The sequence below is a fragment of the Scophthalmus maximus genome, chromosome 13 (assembly GCF_022379125.1).
Source record: "Scophthalmus maximus strain ysfricsl-2021 chromosome 13, ASM2237912v1, whole genome shotgun sequence".
NCBI lineage: Eukaryota > Metazoa > Chordata > Actinopteri > Pleuronectiformes > Scophthalmidae > Scophthalmus > Scophthalmus maximus.
In genome coordinates this window covers 10,795,322-10,814,363 of record NC_061527.1, presented here as the reverse complement: position 1 = coordinate 10,814,363, position 19,042 = coordinate 10,795,322, and the positions used below count along the sequence as shown (strand labels likewise).

At 49.1% G+C, this 19,042-nt stretch overlaps 2 protein-coding genes across 5 annotated transcripts in view; both read left to right on the top strand.

Moving 5' to 3' along the window:
- LOC118318343 overlaps positions 1-19,042 on the top strand; it is a 107,305-nt gene that overhangs the window by 35,116 nt on the left and 53,147 nt on the right. The gene's annotated exons all lie outside the window — the stretch shown is intronic.
- Positions 14,818-17,130, top strand: her6 (hairy-related 6). Of its 2 annotated transcripts, none has more exons than XM_035647890.2 (4): positions 14,818-15,655; positions 15,822-15,917; positions 16,037-16,124; positions 16,269-17,130. In XM_035647890.2, exons 1-4 carry the CDS (start codon positions 15,548-15,550, stop codon positions 16,817-16,819), a joined length of 843 nt encoding a protein of 280 aa, XP_035503783.2. In that variant the 5' UTR covers positions 14,818-15,547; the 3' UTR covers positions 16,820-17,130. The 2 variants fall into 2 exon arrangements, with proteins under 2 accessions (XP_035503783.2, XP_035503782.2); XM_035647889.2 differs by having other exon boundaries at positions 14,825-15,655; positions 16,266-17,130.

Sequence of the window (19,042 nt, the reverse complement as noted above, 5' to 3'; positions counted from 1 at the left end):
CAAAGATGGGAAGCATGTTACACTACCATCCGTTTATTCATTCTTACAGTTGGTGGCTAAGAGGGGGAGAATGGGCTGAGTGATTTCATAAACAAAGACAAGAGAGGAAGTACATGGCATTCACTCTGTGGCTTGGCTGTACTGGGTCAGTGGGGGTTTGGCTGGTCAAAGAATATGTGTGTGTGCATGTGTGCATGTGCACTGGGGGAAGGGGTGTGTGTGTGTGTGTGGGGGGGGGGGGGGGGGGGGGGGGTTGTTGCTGCATGCCGTCAGGGTCCTGTTTGCATCTCCAGAGAGGCCCAGTGAGGCAAGATCTTATCTGGCGCGTGCCTTGGCCGCTGTTTCCCACACTCTGCATGCTCCATTGCCAGGAAGGGGGTGAGAGGGGAGACTTATGATTATGTGCCTGTGTGTGTGTGTGTGTGAGAGTGTGTGTGTGTGTGTGAGTGAGAGTGAGTGAGTGAGTGTCAGCAGGGGTCCCGTCCTGTCAACTTTACGCTGTTTTGAGTGCCATGACATAATGCGCCTCAATACAGTGACCCTCCCCCCATCTCACAGACACGCACACACAGACACACACACACACACACACTTTCCGCTTTTTCCTTTCTTCTTCAAAGGTTCCGCGCATCAACAAGGGCCTCCTTTTCTGTGAATGTCGCATATTTGGCTTTTCATCAGTGCCCCCATTCCTCTCTTTTTTCTAAAGACACCCACCTCTCCCTGTCTTTTCGCTCGTCTATGTTTTTCACTTTGATTGGGGCTTTGCTGAGGATTAACCCCCCTTCAGTCCCCCGCCATTACCACCCAAGCCCCCTTTTTTTATGGTCTTTGCTATGAATGAGAAGTAGTGAACCATTACAGGACATATTGCAGAGATTAAATGATGACCTCGGTAGCCTTGTTGAATGGAGCGTCTCCTCTGACTGCAAATCTGAACGTACACACACTCGGCTGATAGTCTTTTAAACAGGTGTCCGTTACACTGAAGCATCGTGATTGTCATTTTCATTCACCGATTAAAAAACTGGATTGAAAGTCCATTGCACTTAAGTGATTTGCAAGCACTGCTGACATGCACACGTTACATTCATGTAACAATATTTGTTCACCATCAACTCCAGTGTGATGATACACACAAATAATTGTCAAGGGAAAAGACAAGTCTCAAAAAAGCTTTTTAATACATTGTGAGCATTTTGTCAGGCTGATAAGACAAGTTGCCTATTTTTTTGCCAATTATTATTAACCATGTAAACAATTTACAGACGTGCACACCAGAACTGTAAATTCTACAACATTTTATATTCATATCAACAGCCATGTCCCATGTTTTCCTTGCTGTTTGCATGTGTGTGATTTCAGCGTTTGTGTGGGTGCACACGTGGTTTTTGGACAAGCTTCCAGAGGTTGGCTGAAGAAAGCCCGTCAGATTTCGGGGTGTCACACCAGGTCGAACCCCGAGCCCTCGTACATCCACCGCCACCACTTCAAGGTTAAGAATCTGATGTGTGTGCGTGTGTCTGTGTGTGTTTTTTGCAGCCGCCCCCACAGCTGTAAAAAGATCGATGCAGCGTCCACCGGCAGGCTCCTGGCCCCCGTCTGCTACTGTCTGAGAATGAGAGGCGTGCGCGTGCACGTGCACGTGCGTGTGCGTGTGTGTGTGGGAGGGGGGGAGGGAGGGAGTGAGGGAGGGAGGGAGGGAGGGTGAATGCATGTAGAAGGATGGAAGAAATGAGTAAGAGGAAGATACAGGGATAAAGGAACAAAATGAGAGGTGAGCAGGAAGGGAGGGAGGGTGGAGAAGAGAGAAAATAGGCCCAGGCTGGCTGACTCACTACTCCTTACCTCCCTCCCTTACTCACAAACACAACTACCCTAGGTGCAAGCATGCACAGACACACACACACAGTCATGAACACACTCCTCTCCTTTCCCTGCTAAGCGCTACTATACCCTTGCTCATCTGCGTGGGGGGCCCTGCAGGCAGTCTGGGCCCTTACGTGCCCCCTCTTTACACAAACACTCACATACGTACATAGATGTACACACACACACACACACACACACACACACACACACACACACACACACACACACACACACACACACACACACACACACGCACACTCAGGAGTTGATGCGTAAGACATGCCCTGATCCCGCACGCTGATGATGAAAGACAGGCAGCCGTGCTCCTGTCTTAGTGCCAGAGGGCAAGACCTGATATCAACCTGCCGATTCTTGATCCTCCTCCGTCTTTATCAGTATTGGAATAATTTGGTTTTCACCACACTTTTATGGTTCTTGCTATTTTCCTCATCGCAGACAACCTCTTGCCAGCTTCCTGTGTTTCCCATTTAACTGGACTCTGGTAGACACCAACAATCAGCAGGTCTCAAGTTGAGATCTTAATAGTTGACTATTTTTGCAAACAAAAAACGGTCTTCAGTTTGTGCATTAAATTTTGCCTGATGAACGTTACCTCTCTCTATGTAATGTATTTATGCCTCGCTGAGTGTGGTGGAGTGCAGTGTTTCATGTTTTTACGTGCATAGCCCCCAGCCTCACACCTGGCCTGGCAGGAGTTCTGGTCCCACCCCTCCTCCTATGGTGCCTCCATTTAACCCCCTACCTTAAACTCCGCCCTCCTACACCCATGAGAGGGAGGGACAATGGTATACAGCACAAGACCCCTTCTGGGTTCATCAGTCACACACAGCTTTCTCAGGTCTGAATGAAACCTGTTGCCCACATTCCTGTGCAGTAAAGAGAGAGGATGTACCGTGTGTGTGTGTGTGTGTGTGTGTGTGTGTGTGTGTGTGTGTGTGTGTGTGTGTGTGTGTGTGTGTGTGTGTGCGTGTGCGTGTGTGCGTGCGTGCAGATGGCCTGGGTGATGAAGGCATAACTTAGCCTGTGCAAGGAAGGGAGCTCCCCCATTGTTCTGATGGATTACACACACAGACGCACACACACATACGCGTGCATGCAAGCCCTCTGAGTCTGACTTGGGCAAGAAGATCACACACTCTCTGTCATGGCTTCTCAGATCAGGCTGCCCAGAGCTTCCTGTAATCCCTCCTCTGTAACATTAATTATAAACTGGTGCTTTGTGCCCCGCGGACCAACCATGACTTTCCCAGGACAATTAAAGTTACTCAGTAGAAGAAGGGGGATTGGGTCGAGAAGGAGGAAAAGGAGATCAGGGAATGAGTCAGAGGATTTGACTCGAACTGCGTCTGAGGGTGCTGAAATAAGGCAATGGATGAGATAAGAGTGGGAGTTTGGAGCTGAGCATACTGGATGTCTAACTTCAGTCGGAGCAGGGATAAGTTATAGGCACTGGAGCTTTTATATTGTTCTGTAAGTGAGGCTTTTAGCATAAGCTTTGGCCTGAGAGTCAGGAGTTGAACAGGTTCTGGGTGGGCAAATGTCGGGCCAGGGCGGATGTGGATTAGCTGCCATCTCAGGGGAGTAATTGGTCAACGTGTGGGAAACATGACCCTGTCATACTTCTCCACCACAGTAATTCATGAATGCAATAAAAATGCATAATCTATAAAAAATGTCTTTTTTGTTTACCACTTCTCATCAAAATGTATTTTTTTGGCACAAGAGAAGTGCGGTAATGTCTTTAGCTGCCACGCCAAAGTCTCTGCACAGTACAGCAATGTTCCTCAGGAGACTGCAATAACTGCCTGGATATCTTTCCCACTGGTCACTGACCTTTAACAGGCCACCAAATCACCAAATCCTGTTTGACTGGCTTTTTACTTCTTGCCAAGCGTGACTCGCTCTGCTGAGGGCACCTGCGATGCACTGTGCTCGCACACAACAGGTGGATAAAAAGCATAGAATATGCTGCCACATGGAGACCAAGCCTGTACTTTTACAGCGTGGCTGACTACGCTGTGTCCCTGCCATGCCCTTTAGCCTTTTGCATAGCCTTGAGACGACTGCACTTCTGCAACTTACTGTGCCAAAGGCAAACCCTTTCAAGTTGCTCGTGATCTGTTTGTGATAAGAGAGTTGATCTCTTATCACAAACAAGTGGAGGCAGGACAGTTATCAGGTTGGCCAGTGAAGTGGTTCATTTGACAGATGTTGTTATCCCAAATGGATCTGATAGGCTGCTGTTTAATCCTGTTAAGGCACCTTGCTCCAGGACATGGAGCTTCCTCAGTGACACTCCTTGCTCTGAACTTTTGACCCTTTGCTGTGGCTAGCAAGTTAACCTACTCTAAAGTTATGATGGCATACGGATTTGTCACCACTGTCTCCTCCAATTAATAAATTCTGCATCAGTGATTCATATTCAATGGCAGCATTCTGCACCAAATAGTGGCAAACAACTCATCTGGCTGAAGCTGTTTTCAGACATGAAGTCCAGAAAGTGTAGGGAAAATTGGGCCCGGGCGTTTTCCGGCACCCGTGCATCACATACAGCCCCCCCAGAAAAGTTCAGGAAAATGCCTTGAAGTTTGGAAGACCTGCCCCAGAACTAAAAGGTTGCAGGTTCAGTCCAGTAGTTGAGATGTTCTGCCTTGTCCCTTTTTTGTGAAATCAGGATCTGATCCCAGTTACTTGCCTCCAAACCATATGGAAGGGTAAAAATCATATAATGGAACGGAAAAATGTGAACAACCACACAAGTCAGAGGACAGTACAGAAGTACACACACCTCCTGCTAGCCACGCTGTGTGCCACAGGCAGAATAGATGCATAACAATAAATGAGAATATCTTCTTACTTGGCGAAAGAGAGCAAGGACAGGTAGTGCCTCTATCCACGGAAATATTTTACAATTGTAAACAAGGCCTTGGAATAATATTAGCGCTTTCTTTGGTGCTTTTGTTTACATATACCCTAGATATTTGCAAGAGGGAGAGTACAGTAGTTTTGTGCCTTTCTTCTTTACATTCAGAGAAGCGGCTTGTGGCAATCGTTGTTCCTCAGCAGTTTTTTTTCTTTATCTTTGGACCCTTCAGAAGTACATGTACATAATTTCTGTTCACAAAGACCAAATATCATTTTTGCCAGTCTGACAGAGTATAGATGTATCCGTCAGTGTGTTTGTCTGGGTGTCGGTGGGAGAGAGAGAGAGAGAGCGCAGAGCCAGGAGGAGCGGAGCGAATCAATGCACTTCGTGCTGCTCCACTATGAAATAAGATTTTACTGACTTGAAAAAAAAGAAAATCAATATTTGACGGTCACTGTTAATATTGTGGTGGTGCTATGTATGGGAATCACTGAGAAGTGTAACAATACTTTTGGTTCATTATGAAACTGTAGTGTGTCATAGGACGCCAGACAAGGAGGCGGTGTTTCAATGTAGCACAGGGCCAGTGAATGTGGCCACATACGTCCACCTCTGAATGTGGTCTGTGTGGCCAGATCTCAATGGCGTCTTTTATGCATCTTGGGTGCGTTCACACGCGAATATGAAGGTCCGAAAAGGGAACCACCACAAAATGAAAACGCAAGAGTATCACCACATCTCACCTTGAAGTTCCACTGAAGGGACCGCCACCAAAACCCACAGAGAGTTAAGCTGGGTCATACTGCAATCTATATCCTGGTGGCAGGTGGTGACAGAATTTCATCTCAGGCTAAACTGTGCCTTTAAGACGGTTTCCTACATAAAGCTATCAGCCTCTCAAAAAGTTAGACATGTTGACGCAGTCACTTTCGTGGGCGGTGTATTTGTGTGACTTAAAAAGAATTTGTTATCCAATATGGATTAAGTTGAGTGGAAAAGTGGATGGTGTGAATAGAGGTAGTCAGCACAGTGGGGCTCTGTGTTGAATGAATACAGATTATGTACACTAGATATCATTCTCCTCATTGTAAGGTCACACCGTAAAGAAAGTAGCACCACTAATGGCCCTTGAGGAGCTGTGGTGAGCAAACTGGCCCATTTAAATCACTGAAATTAACACTGCAGCAGCCAACACTTGACTCCGGCCCAACCACTTGTGTCAATGGTCTTTCCCATAATCCTTTGCCCAGCAGTGACTGCGTGCGGGCTCGAGAGGGTGGAGAAGAGAAACTAATTGCTGAAACCAGTGTGAGGATGAGAGTTGGAGCCAGCAGGCCTGCAGATCCTACCGCGGCGGCAGTTAGCTCATCTCCTTGTTGAAAGCTGAATCTCCCCGACAGGGAACAATGGAGCCTGAGATGGGTGGATGGGTGTGGCAGTAAGGGGAGGTGAGAGGGCAGATAAGGTGTTAACATGACTGAGAGGGAGAGACTACAGCGGGGATGTGGGGCAGAAAGGTGAAACCTGGAATGTGGTGGTGATGAGGTCATACCTTTGCGCGTGTGTGTGTGTGTGTGTGTGTGTGTGTGTGTGTTTGTGTGTGTGTGTGTGTGTGTGTGTGTGTGTGTGTGTGTGTGTGTGTGTGTGTGTGTGTGTGTGTGTGTGTGTGTGTGTGTGTGTGTGTGTGTGTGTGTGTGTGTGTGTGTGTGTGTGTGTGTGTGTGTGTGTGTGTGTGTGTGTGTGTTTGAGAGAGAGAGACAGAGCGAGAACCGCCTCACAGAGGATTCGGTTCACAGCCCCTTGAGGCCCCATCAGTTCTGATGTCATGGGAAACTGTTTGTAAACTCTCTTCATTTCCTTGTCGAAATCTGGGGGCCACATGAAAGCCTCCATTCGGAACTTCTGAATAAAAACACAGCTTGTCTGAGGGGAATCCACTGTAACATTACCAGGGCAGAGTATAGAAAATACTGAGTGAAAATGTACTCCAACTTGGACAAGATGTAAATCATTACTCTTCCTTTGATGTTCTTCCCATCTCTTCCTCTCAGTCTCTGTCTCCCTCTTGTCTTCATTACTTATCATTTTCTCGTGACTGTAAACATTGTGAATTGATCCCCGCTGCTGTCCTGCAGGACCATGGGGCCTCCTTTCTGTGCCGTGTGTTGAAAACAGATCAAGTTTGAGGAGCTGGGAACATGAAAGGAGGGAGCTAACTACGGGGGATAAACACATTCCTCTGCAACCCGGCCGGCTACCGCTGCTGCCGATGCCGGGCCGGTGGCAGTGCAGGGGAGCTCGCAGCAAGAAGCATTGTTGCCACAAAGGGAGTTGGGGGGGGGGCGGTACAGCTGAATATCCCTGAGCTCCCTCAGATCTCACAGGCAGCAAGCAGCACTTGACCTTTCCAGCACTAAAGGAATATGACAGCCGTGAAGCCCACAGAAAGAATAGGTAGAGAGGCAGAGTGGGGGAACGAGAGGCGGGAGACAAAAGCCACACAAAGTGCAGCCTGCCACAAAAACAGTTAGTTTGCAATCAACGTCAGTCATGTCTCCTGTCGGGACAGTTTGATTCCCACTTTTCAAATGAGGCGTTTATTTTTGGCCTGATAACAGGGCTGGATAAATTGAAATTGGCAGCTCCACAATCTAGAGATAATAGTCAACTACGCAGGAGATCATGTGAACAGCTCCTTCTTTCACTCTACTGGAGCCCCCACCCTCTCTCTCCTGTCGAAGATGAGAAAGGAGGAAACGAAGGAGGGGGGCGGAGAGAAAAAAGGGCTAATCTTAGTCACAATCAGAGGCTGAGAAGGCAAAAAAGGAGTCTAAAAATGAGGTGAGGGAGAGAGAAAAGGGGGGCACGGGGAGGAAAAAAATAATGTCCCGGTGATCAGGAGGAGGGCTGGAGGGGCGGTGAGGTGGGGGTGTACAGAAGAGGTGAGGATAGAAAGAGAAAAGGAGGGAAGGAGGGAATTTCTTTAATGTTTCTGGCAGCGGACCAGCTGAGGTCTCAAGGTTATCCCGGCTTTGCAAACTCCCACGGGAAAGGTGGAGTGCTGAGGGCCGAAGGGGGGGTGGATGAGGGCTTGAGGTGGAAGAGAGGAGGGAGAGATGGCTGCCCTTTTTCTCCAGGAGGGAGGCTAATGCTCTGGGGGAGAGTAATCCTCAGGCCCTCTTGTCTGATAAGGTTGGCCTTGGCCCAGGTAGGCGGAGAAAAAGGGCTCCAGGGCCTCCCAGGGCATCCTCGCAGACGGCTCTGCCCTCTGCCAGGGTAGCTCGGGAGCAAAATATAGAGATTTGATGAATTATTACTCAAGTCATTACTTATAATCACATGCTGGTGCTAACAACGTAACACCCTGCTGATTCCCATGGTGAAACTCTGTAAGCATCCGTCCCTCCAGGGAGGTCAGAGGTCATGGGCAGCTATTGTACAGAACAGCTGGATTCAGTAGGAGTTCATCACTTTGCTGAAGGACACTTTAGCAGAGCAGGGTCTTGCTAACGTGGGGCATGAACCTCACAAACCTCAATTACGAGCCGTTACGAAAGTGCATTTAACTCCTTCAACCGGTCGCCATCTTCAGGAATATCATTGTCCATATTTAAGATTAGATATGGTGGATCCAGCTGAACCCTGTTGTGTTTCTTCTAGCACGGACTCTGGAAATTGACTATTCGGGGGTAGAATCTGATGCGCCTGCATCAGACAGATCTGCATCGATACTCTGCGTGTGTTTGTTTCTACTAAACCGGGCCTATTAGACATAATGATTCACAGCATCGAGCTGTCAATTTAGGGACCTGGTGCTCGTGTCTATGTGCGTGCATTCCTGCCTCTTCAAAGACTGGCCCTCTTATCTACAGTCAACAAACGGGCTGCTCGGGAGGAAATGAGGCGAATTCATGCACCTGTAATTCAAATGACCCAGTGCTCGCTGAGAGTAAACAAGTATCACTCAGAGATTTCTCTCCCCACCGACTCAGTTTTATATGGACCTGATGGTTAATGGATAGATGAAGGAAACAGGCAGACCTCAAAGAGAAATGCCATTTTTCACTGGTGTCTCTTCTGTTTGTTAAAATCTGGAAACTGGTTTTGAGAAGTATGAAAATGTCTCCCTGAGAGACTGATTATTGTCCCAAGATCTGTCTTGCTTCGTCCGCGATTCTGGTCTTAAAAGCGGATAGTGAACACAAACTGATCAAATTTAGCCATAAGCACAGAACCTATTGATACCAGATTATTGTACAAAATAGAAAGTATACACTAGAGCAAATTATAAACATCGGACCCAAAGCTGTGGTGGGTAATATTTTATAGTTTGACAGTTTGAGTCTGAACAGCTAGTAAATGGTGTTTACTTTGCATTTGCATGTGCGGCCCCCCACCCCCACCCCAGCCGCATCACCATCAGCAGTAGCAGCAGCAGCCGCAGCCGAAATTCCCAGTTTGCTCCAGCCTCAGGCATGCTAACCAGAGACCCAGACCAACTCGCTGGTCTTCTCCCCAACCGCTTCCTCTCCACCGCTGCTGGGTTTGACTCACCATGACCTCTGACCCTCGACGCTACACTGTCTCCCCCACGCATGCAAATAATGCTCGTCTGTTCCAGGAGGCATCCATAGAAAAAGGAGAGGGTCAGATGGAGGGAAGTAAGAGAGAGAGAGAGAACGTGGATGGATGCAGGCGGCGAGGGGGGGGGGGGGAGTTGGTGGAGATGAGGTGGGGGGTGAGCAAGAGGGAGATAGAGCAAAGGAGAGAGAGACCCCTAAAGGAAGTGTGAATGTCTTGGTCTCAGAAGTGGAGACAAGTGGAGGGAGGCGGTGGAAGCCGCCTGGGGAGGCTCCGGTCTACAGCCCGGCACCGAGGCCTTAAAACATTTCTCTGTTTTAGCCAGCCAAAACGGAGCACAGCGCCTGTGTCTGCGAGGCTTACAGTGACCCGTGCTGATCTTGCTGTGTGTGTGTGTGTCTTTGTGTGTGTGTGTGAGAGAGAGAAAATAAAGCGTGAGTAGATTCACTGTACTTATTGTTTTCCTTGCTCCCAGGCTGCTCCAGGCACCTCAGTTTGTGTGTGTGAGGGGAGGTAAGCGATGTGTGCGTCTGTATCTGGAGAGCCTCCAAACCCCCTCATCTCCTCTCCTCTCTCCTCCTTGTGTTCTCTCTGCTTGGAGGATCTGTCAGTTCTCCTCTCTCTTTGTCCCGGCTTTGATCCTGCTCTCCAAGCCTTGGCTGGCCTCGCTAACAGCAGCTGAGCACAGGTCCTACTCCACTCCCACTAATAACACACACATTCATGCCACTCTGGGATGATGTGCGCGAATCACACAAGCACACACACACACACACACACACACACTCATAATCTCACATCCACGCCGCTATACTCACTCCCTCTGTCCGCTCTCACACGCTCCAAAATCAGTAGCGACTAGCTCTGCTATCATTGAGTGCTTTCTGTACGTTGTCAGAGCTTATCGCTTTCACACAACCCTCCGTTTTCAGGGTCACGCCATTCTGACCGACTGTGGGTGGTGCAACAGGCTCTATACGCAGGCATGTAGTGGTTTTCTTGTGATACAGTATATTGTTAATCACAGGCAAATGTAGGCACGTGGGGGGGGGGGGTTTGCTAATTTGATCAAACTTTATGTTGCATTGTTTTGTGGACATGAAGGCAACAGATTCATGACTTTAAGATGTATTGCAAATGTTACCCTATGTTTGCACTGGAAACTATAAGTCTTGTAGTTTCCAGTGCAAACAAACATGTTTTGATGTCAGTGTTTCGCATTAAAACACTCTTTGTGTACATCAAGGCTAAATGCGTTTCCTGTTATTGAATGTCACTGAACAGTTTGAAATCTGCATTGTTTACGCTTGTTTGTGGTCTTCTTCAACTCTTCCTTTACTGGTACATTACTTTCTCTTTTGTTTTGGTCACAGCTGTGCTGGTTTTGTGCATAAGACACAGTGGTAAATAGTATATGGACTGCTTTTATGTAGCATACAGCGCTTACAAATCCGTCATGCATCTCATTAACATGATGCCGGCACGGCAGGGGCGATTTGGGGTTCAGAGGCTACATCCACATTAGTACTTTTTCATTTTAAAATGAATCACTGCTGCAGCGTTTTTTACGTCTACCGTCCACACCACGCCAGAGAAGTTTGGAAACACTTCTCGCCCCATTTTAGTTTAAATCTCCAGTGCTGCATTGTAGTAAACAGAGACGTTTGGAAGCGATGACGCTGCCACCCGCATTCACTTCCTGGTTGGTTCTTATCAGCCACGACTTGACTACCAGCGATGAGGGCACAACATTGTAAACACATTGTAAAGTACTAGTTCCAACACGTCATCGGTCCAAGAGAAGATCTTCCTGCTCTTACTTTTCACCATTGTTGTTTCTCCTTCTTAGTTTTTTTGTATAACCAACTGCAGAGTAGACAATGTGCTTCCTGTTTACACCGGGACGCGCATGCTCAGTGTTCGTGAGTGGTCACGTGATATACATTTTCAGGTGTTACAGTATTGGCAGAGATCAATACTTATACAGTCCTAATGCGCTTGTTTGGATGAAGATCGTTTCAGTTTTTAATCGCTGTTTTAAAACAAAAGGAAAACGTCTTCTTACACTTTGGTGTGTGTAGTGGAAAAAACTGAACAACCTCAATTTGCAGGATGTGGTTAAAAGCAAGTAAATTTACCTTTTGCTAAAATAAAAGTTGAGGAGAACTGGGAATCCTTGACTGAGTGTATGAGCTTCTTTTCAGGTGCCACGCAGAGCTGCAAAGTTCATTGGGTGTTGGCAGACAGTGGCTGTGAACACATTGGCCACTCGGCTCAATTGGAAATCAAAGTACAGTATTTTCTGGTAGCTTGTTGGTCGTGTTATTCACAGTGTGAACTGTTGGATGAGTCGAGTCGGCCGTCCACCATGCAGGCTGCATCGACACAGTGCCACCCTCAGTTTGGCAGTGGCAGCCACATGACACCTCAAGGCCGGACTTGACACAGCCAGTCTCTCTGCCTGCTCACTTCCGACTCTGCTTTCCTGCAAGTAATGAAGCCTAAATGCTTGTATAGGAATTTGAGCTTCACCCACTACACAAGGTGGGAGCTAACACACACACACACACACACACACACACACACACACACACACACACACACACACACACACACACACACACACCGTGTCACCCCTGTCACCCTTGTGGCACCAGAAGCACCCTTGGCACCGTTCGTCAATGGCTTAATCATTAAGGCATGGGCAGCGGGTGACAGTGGGGCCAGATTGTTTGGTGAGCGCAATATCACACACTTTCACACACACTTCAGTCCCACAATCTCCCTGCCTAATTGCATTATTGCAGTGTGTGGAAGTCCATGGTCGAGAGGGCTCAATAAAGATACGAGTCCTGGGAAAAGACTGGGAGCGGTGGAATCAAAAAGAGGAAGAGGGAGATAAGGGGGGGAGGGAGGTAAGGAGGGACAATATAAAATGTGATAAAAAAAAAATAAGAAAAGAGGACAAGCTGAAGAAGGATGACAGTTGGTGCATGGGACAGGGATGGGGGACGGGGGGGCGTCACAGGTAACAAGATTGTCAGAGTTTGGAGCCCCCCCCCCCCCCCCCCCAAAAAAAAAGGGTAAAAAAAATCATTGTAGTTTATTGTCCTGTCTGTGATCAGAAGCTTTTACAACAGAGACCGGCGTTCACTGTGAGTCAGCCTTCCCCCCCGCAGATTTCTGATAGGGGGAGTTGACACAGCAACAGGCAACACTCCAGGGACGGACGGCAGCCAGGTGCACCCGATAAGATGTTGGACACGCAGGGCAAAGGGAGGGACCGAGAGACCCAGGGCTCCGTGACTCAGTTCACTACCGAGAACTCTTGCAACATGAGCGTGAGAAAGTCATCGAGGCGGAGAGCGGTTCAAAACCTCTACACTCTGTCTGCGTCACGTCGGTACATTTGTTTTGGAACTCCTGTCAGTGGCATTGTGCAGGTAAATGAGTCAGGTGTGCACTTCACAGGAGTGAGACGTGTCGCTGGGCCGTGTTCCACACAAGACACATTGTTGTGCGAGTGGGATATTTAGGATTACAGCAGGTCGAGGCACATGTACAGACGGCCCCCCTCCTTTTGCCACGAAACACGAGGCATGTATGTGGTTCCACTGATGTCTGCACACGCAGAGTGAAAACCTAATTTTAACACACACATTTAACAATGTTTCTGACTGAAATGTGTGCGATGGGAAATCAACCAAACCTTTATGTGATGCCATTGCAGATGAACTGATAAAAGAAAATGTTATGACTTAAAACTTTGCCTCTCTGATAACATAACTCATCTTCGCCCGCAAACTGCCGGCGGTGATGTCATGTAGTTTGCAGACATTATAATTTGCCGCTGTGTGCTGAGCGTGCGGGCGCGGGGGGGCCTAAAAACCGCCTCCGCGCGCCTCGTGTCCAGCGGAGTCTGTGGCGCGCCGCCGCGCGCCGCCGCCGCCGCGCTGCCTATCACGTCCACTATCTTGCGGCCGGCCGCCGGCGACGCCCCGCGGATGCAGGCGGCAAGCCGGCGAGAGGAGCGCCTTCCCCCGGTCGCCTGCGCGCCACGTGTCGCGGTCTCCGCAGCAGCTGGAGGTGTGTGAACTCCGTGTGGAGCCGCGTAGGAGAAACAAAGCGGCGGAGGTCGCACTCGGCGTGTCGAGGCGGATTTCCATTCGTTTTCACCGATCACACTTTCCCCCGCGTTTTTCCGAAATTGCGCGTGGCTCGTGTTGGGGCGTGAGCAGTGGCGACACAGTCAACTTTGCCGATGTTTCGCGAAGACATTGAATATGATATGAATATGATTTCAGTAATTCATGAGCGAAGTCATTGTTCGGTGTTTGTGTTTTTTTTTGGTTTTGTTTTACATCAAAGTCCGATGAGAACGGTCGAGGAAGTAATGGTGACACCGAGGACATGAGAAGACTGCGCGGAGCTACCGTCCGGACCCACGCACCGACTGGCCCCGTTTCTCGTCTGCTCTTACGTCTCTCTTGACGGCAATAAAGATAAGGAAATGAAATTACGACCTGAAATCTACAAAAGCCTTCGACGCTGTGGGGCGAAACGATAGGAGAGGAGGAGGAGGAGGAGGAGGAGGCATCGGCCAGGTCGTGTGAGCTCTCCGAGCTCAGAAATATCTCTGCTCCGGCTCACATTCCGATAAGGGAGCCCGATCCAGCTCGCTCTGTGGGCGTGGTTTTCCCAGGCTTTTAAAACAGCAGCTGCTATTTACCTTCCCCTCTAATGTAAACCACCGCCGCCGCCACAGACCCCCCCCCCCCCCCCCCCCCCCCCCCCCCCCCGAGCCCGGCGGCCCCCCGGCAGCCCGACGGCCAAACCTCCAACCACTGCGCTCATAAAACATCCTGGCACGTGCTCCACATTCACAACACCGACGGATGATCAAATGCCAAAAAGGGTTTTGTTTTTTTTTAGTTTTTTAACCACCACATAGTTAGAATCTACATTAGAAAATAGCGTGGAAATGGAGTGTGTGCGTTTGATTTCATTTCCTCCTCTGAGGGCAGGCTAAACTGGTTTATTATAAAGATTGTGTTTTGGCTCTCTGTCTCTCTCTCTCTCTCCTCGTACGTGTGTGTGTGTGTGTGTGTGTGTGTGTGTTCAGGATGTGAGAGCTCCTCTCCTCGTGTGGTTTTGAGTTGTCGTCCCGAGTTGTTGTATTTCCCCGAAGTTTATTATGACAATATCTACTGGGAGGTTTGGTCGAACAGAAAACCAAAGTGCTGCCTCCCGTGCCTCTCCATGGCACATGACTGAAACCGATCACCGGATAGTCTGTACACCACTTCCCAGTGGTGGTATAAAAAGTGTTGCCTGAAGTGTTTCAGAGTTATTTACTTTCAAGTTTACTTGCCGTGGACGTTAGCCGTATTTCCTATAAGTTAGAGGGCAATGTTATATATATATATATATATATATATATATATATATATATATATATATATATATATATATGGACAGAACAATGTATGATCAAGGAAGCCTGAATACAAGTTGATTTGATTGTGGGTGTTAATATTGGGACTGGGAAGCGTGTGGGGACGTGTTATTATTATCATTATACGCCAATGTTGTTTATGTATTCGTGGTATTTTAACAAATGCTTTGAGTATTCTTTATCGTTACTTTTCTAATAGTTTGCTCTGTTATCACTCAGCCCGAGTGCGTCTGCCCGCTGCCGGTGGCTGTGCCCAGTCAGCGGCTCCACTGTTAATATGTAAACGCTCCGATGATTGAAGGCTGAAGGCAGTTTCCCCGGCTGTGCCCTGAACCCGGGCCGCGCGCCATTGGCCGCCAGCCTCGGCGGCCACGCAACCAATGGGAGGGCGCCGACCACGAGCCGTCCTCCCTCGGGCCGCGTGTCTCTCGCCCTGATTGGTGGGAAGTTACTGTGGGAAAGAAAGTTTGGGAAGTTTCACACGAGCCGTTCGCGTGCAGTGCGAGATATAAATACAAGCCGCACGCGGAGCGCTCACACAGAGACACTCTCGCGTCCGCACCCGACCGCCTCTGCCGCTGCCGCCGCGCGTCGCTCCAACGGATTTTAACTTGACACACATCTCAGGATTCATTTTGTTGTCCTTGTGGGAGAGGGGGCTTTTTTTTGTGTGTGTGTGAAAATACTCCTTTCTCCTATATTCCATTGGACCGTAATTTGCTGTGGTTTTTGTGGGATATTCCGATAAAACGATGCCTGCCGATATAATGGAAAAGACCTCCTCGTCCCCGGTCGCCGCGACCCCGGCGAGCATGAACACAACTCCCGACAAACCCAAGACAGCCTCTGAACACAGAAAGGTTGGTATTAAACTATACACATATTCCCCCCCGTGACGGCCATCTGATTACAATACGATCTATTCAGTGTGGACACAATTTTACGCATTTAAAGCGAGGATTTTTTTCCACTTTTACGCACTGGTCAAGAAAGACATTTTAACCGTTTGTGTCGTTTTGCTTTCAGTCATCCAAGCCAATTATGGAAAAGAGGAGAAGAGCCCGAATCAACGAGAGTTTGGGGCAGCTGAAAACTCTCATCCTGGATGCGCTCAAAAAAGATGTAAGCACCCGCGCGTCATCCTGGGAATCTTTAACATGTACAGCGCGAAACTGTCCGCTGTCCGACGGCGAGAAAAGCGCGCGCGTGTCCCTAACCAAGTGTGCTTTCCGTCTCCTCAGAGCTCCAGACACTCCAAGTTGGAGAAGGCGGACATCCTGGAGATGACGGTGAAGCATCTCCGGAACCTCCAAAGGGCTCAGATGACCGGTAAGTCGCCTCATCCGGACCAAGCAGCCCCGCGACCGATGTCGCCTCACGACTCGGTTCTGGAATTGACTTGGAGCTTGTATGCATTCCATGTGCGTTTGAATATAATAACTGACTCCTCCTCGCATGTCTTCTCTGCAGCAGCCCTGAACACAGACCCGACCGTCTTGGGGAAATACCGTGCCGGTTTCAGCGAGTGCATGAACGAAGTCACCCGGTTCCTGTCCACCTGCGAAGGTGTCAACACCGAGGTCAGGACGCGGCTGCTCGGCCACCTGGCCAACTGCATGACCCAGATCAACGCCATGAACTACCCCAGCCAGCATCAGCACCAGCACCAGCACCAGCACCAGCTCCCGCCCGCCGCCGGCCCAACGCACCCGTCGTTCGGCCAGTCCATGGTGCAGATCCCCAGCGCGTCCCCGCAGGTCCTGCCCATGAACGCGGTGTCCTGCAAAGGAGGCTCGTCGCCTCCGAGTTTACCGTCGGACGCCACCAAAGTGTACGGCGGCTTCCAGATCGTGCCTGCCACAGACGGACAGTTCGCGTTCCTCATACCCAACGCGGCGTTCGCGCCCAACGGGCCCGTCATCCCCGTGTACGCCAACAACGTCAACACGCCGGTCCCGGTGCCGGCCGCGGTGTCCCCCGGGGCCCCGTCGGGCAACGCGGACTCAGTGTGGCGGCCCTGGTGAACGGTGGGACGGGGCCGCACAGACTGTGAAAACGACACTTAATAGTTCTCTCTTTGTTCAATGTTAGACACGTTGTTTTCAAGTTGTTTTTTTCTTGTAAAAATGGAAAGAGTATGCACTATATTTGTACAGCTAACAAGGGAGTCAAGTTCATATTGAAATGAGATTTGTATTGTGGAAGTCTGTTCACTGCATTTTTATATAATTGAGTTGTCTTTTTTTTTTACTCTGTGATGCCAAAGATATGTTCAATGCTCTTATGCTGTTCTTCGTTTTGGAAGACAAATAAATTTGTAAAGATATCAAAAAGACATGCACCTGTTTCTGCGTTTTGTGTTTGGTTGTTGTTGGGGTCCCCCCCCCCCCCCCAGAAAAACAACAACAACCTTCTGTCTGTTAATGTAGTATATTTGGTTCTTTAGCTTCAATTGTGGAGACTTTGCTGTGTGCCTAAAAAGCAAAACTGAGGGTGACACACATTTAGAGAGCTGCAGGAACTTTTTCAATTCGGTTATTTATGTATAATGACAACAAGTGTTCCAACCATATTGGACAGGAATGGTTAGAAAATGTTTGCAGGACACACTTTTATTATCCAACAGCAGTAGTAATAATATAAATATTATGTCAGTTCTACATATAATAAACTGCCGGAGTAGATAGAGGGACCATCCTCTGAACAGTTCAAACTGGTTCAAAATGACTGGGCTGTTTATTAGAAGAAACGAGGCGTATCCGTCTGCAAAAACTCTGTACACGCTCATTCACTGCAAGTCACACTGAACCAAACTGTCAGTAAGCTGTTGGGTGATTGTAATTCTATCACCTCAATAAGTGAGTCTGACGGGAGACGGTGGCTTTGCAATTCATCAGACGCAGGAGCTGCTGATGTTTGTCAGGCTGATCGCTCCGCAGTTTCAACTTTCTTGGTTGGAGACGTTGGAGCCCTACAGAGGCTCACTAACGCCATCTAGCAGCGCAGAAGTGTACTGCAGTGTGATTGGTTCGTTTTGTGAGATCAATGCGTGTGGTGCGTCAGTGGCTTCTGTGGTGGATGTGCATCTTAGATGAGAGAGAGTGCAGCCTCTGTCTTATCTAAGAGAGACTTGTGGTAATTGAAAATGGGGAAACTGCTGTGATCATCACTCTATGAGTGAACAGGAGCATTTTTTGTTGGTGAGTTAACCAGGATTTGATCAACAGAAATGTTTCCTTATAAAAAATTGTCTCTGCTTTGAACCCATGTATTGTGACATGAAGCTAAATGGCCACTCATTAGTGCAAATCACGCGGTGGCCCCTTCCACCCGAAAACAAGCAGCCAATCATTTGAAGTGATCAAGCCCCTAAAAGAAAATTATCATTACAGGGATTTCCGCCGTTCAAGTCAGATTTCACATCTCCAGCAGCATCAATCTCCCGGCGGTATGGAGCAGAGAGGAGCCCGAGGTCGTGTCTTTAATCAGAGCGGAGGGACTTCCTCCGTGCCGGCTGGGGGGTGGGGGGGGGGGGGTTGACAGCAGAAGGACACGTTAAACACCTCACCACTGAGCCATGTGGTAGCGCTCTGCTCTGCCCAGGTGTGTGTGCCCCCTCCAGCTATCCGAGTGTGGCCCTACTTTGAAGGGGAGGGGGTGCAGGTGTTTGCAATTATCAGTGTGCTAAGAGGCACAAAGTGTGGATAAGTGCCATCGTTTTGAATTTTCATCACACCTTTTTACGGGGGGCCATGTGTCCTTGTTTGATTGAAGCCATGTGTGTGCTCGTGTCTGTGCGTGCATACGTCTTGTGCGTGTGTTTTTTTTGTGCAGGTTGCTGGGTGAGGACATGCCCAGCCAAAGGGCACAATGGGTGAGGTAGTGATGAGTTAAGTGGGGAGGGGGGTTCAGGGAAAGGCCTACCACACGGGAACAGTCGGCCTCCTGTGAGCCAGAACGTCTCCACACAAACACACCCCCCACAGACACGCAGTCAGACGCACGCGCGCACATACGCGAATGTTCCCACAACATTCCAGCTGTGCTCGGACCAGTGTCGAGCTTCCTGCCCTTAGCCCCGGGGCCACAGCTGGACGTGGGACGTCTGTTAGGCACGCGGTGTGACCCGGACAACACCCAGCTGCTGAGCCCTCCCAGCCCGCCTCACCACCTTTCCCCCTTTTCCGTCTTTCCTCCCTTCCTCCCTCCCCAATCCGCCAACATCTTCAGCGGTCTCTTCCCCTCTG

Excerpts from the sequence above, each read along its gene's own strand:
- her6 (XM_035647889.2), top strand. The coding sequence starts at position 15,548 with ATGCCTGCCGATATAATGGAAAAGACCTCCTCGTCCCCGGTCGCCGCG. Across the intron at positions 15,656-15,821 it reads CAGCCTCTGAACACAGAAAG|TCATCCAAGCCAATTATGGA; the intron begins GTTGGTATTAAA and ends TTTTGCTTTCAG. Across the intron at positions 16,125-16,265 it reads CCAAAGGGCTCAGATGACCG|CAGCCCTGAACACAGACCCG; the intron begins GTAAGTCGCCTC and ends TCTTCTCTGCAG.